Source organism: Anomaloglossus baeobatrachus, chromosome 9, assembly GCF_048569485.1.
Source record: "Anomaloglossus baeobatrachus isolate aAnoBae1 chromosome 9, aAnoBae1.hap1, whole genome shotgun sequence".
NCBI lineage: Eukaryota > Metazoa > Chordata > Amphibia > Anura > Aromobatidae > Anomaloglossus > Anomaloglossus baeobatrachus.
Genome location: NC_134361.1, coordinates 49,882,118 through 49,888,214, shown reverse-complemented (window position 1 = coordinate 49,888,214; position 6,097 = coordinate 49,882,118). Strand labels below are relative to the sequence as shown.

At 43.5% G+C, this 6,097-nt stretch overlaps 1 protein-coding gene across 1 annotated transcript in view; it reads right to left on the bottom strand.

The window, feature by feature from the left end:
- Positions 1-980: 980 nt before the first annotated feature.
- Positions 981-6,097, bottom strand: part of LOC142251159 (endothelin receptor type B-like) — a 45,738-nt gene continuing 40,621 nt past the window's right edge. The window contains exon 8 of the mRNA XM_075323691.1: positions 981-5,528. Within this exon, the coding sequence (XP_075179806.1) occupies positions 5,379-5,528 (150 nt within the window). The 3' untranslated portion in view covers positions 981-5,378. The remainder of the gene's footprint in view (positions 5,529-6,097) is intronic.

The following is a 6,097-nucleotide window of genomic DNA, read 5'->3' as shown; positions in this document are numbered from 1 at the left end:
TTTTATATATATATATATATATATATATATATATATATTAATAATTATTATTATTACACCTACTACATATTGGGATAGGATCTTGGGGACGAGTGTACCCATTTAATGGAGACTGCCTACCAGGACAAGCTTGTCTGTCGCTGAACTAGGTAATAATTATCTGGGGAAAAAAAAATCTTCCATAATCAGAAGTCTGTGTTTTTTTTTTGTTTTTTTTTACAAAAAAATCTTTTATTTTTTAATTCAATAATATTAAGACATACAGAAACCCATCACGGGTCAAACAGTATTATAATACTATAATATATGGGCTCCTATTACTTACTGCTCTTTACATCATACTAGTGAAAAAAAGGGTAAAGGTAGATTAACTATACATGTCCACGGGCCAAACTGGTGATTATGGCCATTGGTTGACAAAACGGCTTGGAAAGAGGTATTTTGGGTTCAGCAAATAATATACGGTACTCATTTACCGGGACTGTATGATGGAAAATGTGGCCTTCCTGATGAGGCAATTTTTTTTTCCTCTACTTTTTCCCCTTCAACCTTTTTCTATTAATGTATCGAGATGGAGGACTATATATATATATATATATATATATATATATATATATATATATACACACACCATAGTTGTCATTTTGGGGGAATATATGGTGTTATGAGCGTTTTTATTCCTTTTATTGGGACGTGACAAATTACTGAAAAAATCTCTGCATTTCTTTTAATTTACAATTCTTTTAATTTAAAATATGTTAAATTTAAAAAAATAATTTTTAAAGGTTATATTTGATACAAAACATGTTAATTATATTTAAGTTAGGGAAAGTGGAGTCAATTCAAACTTTATATGTTTTTTTTTTATATATATAATATACTCGTGTGTGTGTATGTATGTATATATATATATATATATATATATATATATATATATATATGTATGTATATATATATATATATATATATATATATATATATATATATATATATATATATATATATATATATATTATAAAAACTAATTTCACTAACCTTCACTTTAATTTTTAGTCCCTTTGAGGAACGGGAACCTGCAATCACTTTTAGTGTATACCTCAGTATTGAAGGATATAGTAAAAAAAACTATTTCCTACGAGATATACCGGTAAACCGAAGGCAGGGCTTCATGGTCGTACATCGTTGGTGCCTTTAGTAGGATTCTGAGTAACTGGAGAGAAGGGGTTAATCCGTGCTGTTGTAGGAATGGAGACCAAAAAGAACAGATCCTGGATAGGAATTTATTGTCAGCACGTTTCAAGAGTAAAAATAACTCCTTCTTCAGGACAATCACAATCTTGTGATTGTTCTGAAGGCGTTGTTTTTACTCCAACACACGTTTACAATAAATCACTATCCAGGATCTGTTCTTGTGTTTTCTCCTGAAAAAAGGTGTTTTCACTCTGAAACGCGTTGACAACTATCTAGGATCTGTTCTTCTTGGTGTGACTGTCTTATAAGGAGGAGTTGTTTTTACTTCGAAACGCGTAGACAAATCACTATCCAGGATCTATTCTTCTTGTTGTGTTTTCTCCTGAAAAAGGAGTTGTTTTTACTCTGAAACGCGTTGACAACTATCTGGCATCTGTTCTTCTTGGTGTGAGCGTCCTTTAAGAAGGAGTTTTATTACTCCGAAACGCATTGACAAATCACTATCCAGGAGCTGTTCTTGGTGTGAATGTCCTTTTAAGGAGTTTTTTACTCCGAAACGTGTTGACAAGTCACTATCTAGGATCTGTTCTTGGTGTGACTGTCCTTTAAGAAGTTGTTTTTACTCTGAAACGCGTTGACAAATCTCTATAGGATCTGTTCTTCTTGGTCTCCATTCCTACAGAAGCTTGGATTAACCCCTTCTCTCCAGTTATTCAGTATTTATTTCGCCATGGGGCTGCTGCAGCCAATTCATGCTTTTTCAGTAGCTGTGACTTGCACAACTTTTTCAGGTGAGCATGTTTCTTGATTTTTTACACTTTTTCCATCATCGATTAGACCCCGTTCCTGTGCTATTTGTGTCCCCAGTTGCTACACATTTAGTAGGATTCTGATTGCTAATATTAACCCATCAGCACCCTGAGATCTTACCGTGTACACCCACAATTTAACCATTTAAATGCCGCTGTCAGAGGGTGACAGCATGGATAAATGGCAGCAACCGGAGCTCACTCTGACTGCAACCGTTTGAGGCCGGTGACAGCTGTATAGCACAGCCAGCACCCGCCGTCTATGCAGTTCCTGAGCCAACAAAACCTGAAGTAGTTCACATATTCACATCATACGACAAGTTTGTGTTAGATTACTCTGAAAAAGCGAAAAACTGCATTCTGCATGATTGCGATTGGTTATTTGCGAACCTAGGTATACTACTTTAAAGGGATGTTCATGTCTTATGACGGCACATCGCTAAGATTTGCATCACTTTATAATCAGTGTTGGTCCAGACTCTGGGACATCAACACATCCATAGAATAAATGGAGCCCACCACTGCGGACTGTTTGGCCACCCGGTTTTACAGGTTTAATCCCCCTCCATCCCACCCATCAAATGATGATAAATTGGAGCAATATTGCATCACATAATAAGATGAGAAAATGTAGCATAAAATTACCGGCACTAATAATATACAAACAATAGGTGATTTTATGTGACCCAGTCACAAGCCTACAAGACAAATAAGACTATATTACATGATAAATGGCAGTGTTTGGAAAGTCCACCCCAGCGGCCTTCATTTAAAGGGACAGTAATTAGTGATGAGCGAGCACTACCATGCTCAGGTGCTCAGTACTCATAACTAGTGATGTGCGGGCACTACCATGCTCGGGTGCTCAGGACTCGTAGCTAGTGATGAGCGGTCACTACCATGCTCAGGTGCTCAGTACTCATAACTAGTGATGAGCGGGCACTACCATGCTCAGGTGCTCAGTACTCGTACCTAGTGATGAGCGGGCACTACCATGCTCAGGTGCTCTGTACTCGTAACTAGTGATGAGCGGGCACTACCATGCTCGGGTGCTCAGTACTCGTAACTAGTGATGAGCGGGCACTACCATGCTCGGGTGCTTGAGGAGCGCCCCTGAGACCATCATGGAGCTACAAGGTACTGCATCCCCACCAGGATGCAGGGCCTACCCTCAGGGTACCCAGAACACCAGTGCCGGTTACAACCAAACATTCCAGTTAATCCCTGTTTTTCCCCAAATTCCCCATAGACTGGTACCAGGCTAGGGTCAGACCTATGGATGGCCACTCAGAAGTGGAGCCAATCCAGTCCACTAGGCAACCAGGTGGGAGGGGCAAACAGTGGACAGTCAGACAATAGTCAGTCTGCAAGGGTCGGTGACAGAGAGAGGAAGTGAGCGGATGCACTGACAGGAGTGTGACAGTGACCTGGGGGCCCAGGCAGTTGGTTGGCGGTGGAGTAAGGTAAAGTACTCCCGGAACTACGCACCAACGGGGTACAGAATCCTAGGTCAGGCAGAAGCTCCAGGCAGGCCTGATAACACCTGCTCAGTGAGGGGACCTTCAAGGATATCACTGACCTTGAAGTTAGGAACACAGTAGCAACGGCAGAACCGGGGACAGGACCAGAGACTCCAACCTCACAGGGTTCACGCTATCGTCATACGGACTGCTGTAAGAGACTACCAGGAGGGGACCCCTAGCCGCTTCAAGCCACTGGGACCCACCAACCAAAGACAGGTGCAGGGGAAAGAAGCCTCCAGGTCACTAAACCGGCACTGAGACTAAGGGGACCTGCGGTTGAGACCAGCCAGCCTCGGGTGACCAGTTACAACTGAAAGTGAGTAAAAGAACCAGTTATACTGCAACCCAGTGTGTGGCCTGCCTTCTTTCAACACCCGTTTACATCACCTATCCTTTGGGGCCCGGCCCTGCTTGCGGAGGGCCTAACATCCAGGCTGCCATTAACACCAGCCCCAGTAGTGAAGTGTGCAGCGGCGGCTCCATCATCTCCATAACCGCAACACCGCAAGTGGCGTCACGTGTGAACATTATTCAAATCCCCTGTAAACATTCCCCTTTCAAAAAGCACCTAGGGCACGGGACCGAGCAACGGCCACCAAGTGACATTCCCCAGTTATACACCGCCCTGGACTGAGTACCCCATAACCCTGGGCGACACACTTGGTATTCGTAACTAGTGATGAGCTCAGTTCTCGTAACGAGCAGTTGATGCTTGGGTGGGTGCAACTCGAGTATCTGAGTATTGTGAGACTCATGGGGGATTAGTGGATGAGTGCAGGTATATCTCACCCCGGTATCGGTCCTATGTGACTTAGCTTGGTCAGGATCACCTGGCTACTAATGGATTAATGGGAGGTGAAGGACGGAGGTAAAAGGAGTCTGGGAAGTTGGGGGAGGCTGCTCCATCTGGGAACACAGAAAGCCTGTCTGTGTAGGAGACACTTGTGAGTAGGAGCAGGGCTTGCTGTTTGTAAGGTTTAGCTGGAAGGGGGAAGCCCTCCAGTTTGTAGTTAGCATATCATCCTGTATAGTTAGTGCCGGACAGGCAAGGATTTATTTTGATGGTGTTTTTTTTGTTTATGCTTCACTGCAATAAACCTGACCAAGCGTCAGTTATACCTGGAATTCGGGTGTCTGCCTGAGGTGAATACGTGCCCTTTGAACCCAGCAAAGGCGATCCCCGAGCGTGTTATCACAGTATATTGGAAGTCAATGAGGAATTCGAGCATTTTTCTGGAAAAATGCTCAAGTGTCTCATTGACCTCCATTTCACTTGGTACATGAGTCGCGCCCATTCGAGAATCAACTGCTCGTTACGAGAACTCAGCATCCGAGCATGGTAGTGCATGCTCCTCACTAATTAAGAGTACAGAGCCCCCGAGCATGGTAGTGCCTGCTCATGACTAGTTATGAGTACAGAGCACCTGAGCATGGTAGTGCATGCTCCTCACTAATTAAGAGTACTGAGCCCCTGAGCATGGTAGTGCCCGCTCATCACTAACACTAAGCACAAAAGTCTCCTCACCACCCTGAACAATCTTGGGTTACAGTAATAAGCTTAGAAAAACCTTTGCTGTTAAAGGGGAACTTCAAAATATACTTATGTACAAAAATGTTCTATTGTCATCTTTAAGGCCTCCTGGCAGCCCACTAGTCACCAATATTGTGTTTTTTCAGTTCCAACTTTTTGTCAAGTCTCCCGATTTATGCTTGATTCCTACGAACTTGGCCACCATGTAATGGTCCTAAAGACATGGGAACTTTACACACAGCGCTCACTGCTGGACTTTTCAGTGAGCAATAAGGTAGAAAATGGGGATCCGTGTCCGTGATATAAGGGTGTTCGGTCTTGTCTTCAGGAGGAGCTGTATTTGTTTGTAAGACGAGAGCTGCTTCGATCCAGGACCAGGTCGTGGCCATTGGCTTTCCACTTTCCTCCAGAACCTTTCTCATCCATAGGTGTGATTGCTAGGCTGGGTCTGTGGCACCAACAGCAAAGGCAAGACTAGGGAACAGAAGACAGAAGCGCGGAGTATATTAATACACAGGATAGGTTGTGCGGGTGTGTATATTTTGTAGTGGTCTCGTCCTCACTGTCCTGATGTCCCTGACACAAGGTGAGGTTTTAATACTAGAGCCGGACCGTCCCGATGGGCACACATTGCCATGGTAGGATGGCTTTTACGCTCATTGAGTGTTATCCAAGTGGCCATATTATTAAATGTATGATTAATATTTACTTCATTATAGGGCATCTACACATCTTTTTTCAGTAATAATCAGGACTGGTTTTAGACAAACTGTGGCCATGAGCAAAATTCAAAGTAGGGTCCCCACAAGGAGTCTCCATCCTGACCTCTGCCACACCGCACCGGAGCCACATCAGCCACACTCTTCAGGGTCCACTGAATCTGCACTGAAGATACAGCTTGACAGGCAGCTGCCTAAGGGCTCATTTCATGGACTGAGGGGACAGCAGTAACAGGGAAACCACTTTATGGATAGACGAGCCTTGGGCAAGTACCCAGATTGACCACCCCCCTCCTCCCAATGATGGGGGGTCATGATACCTGT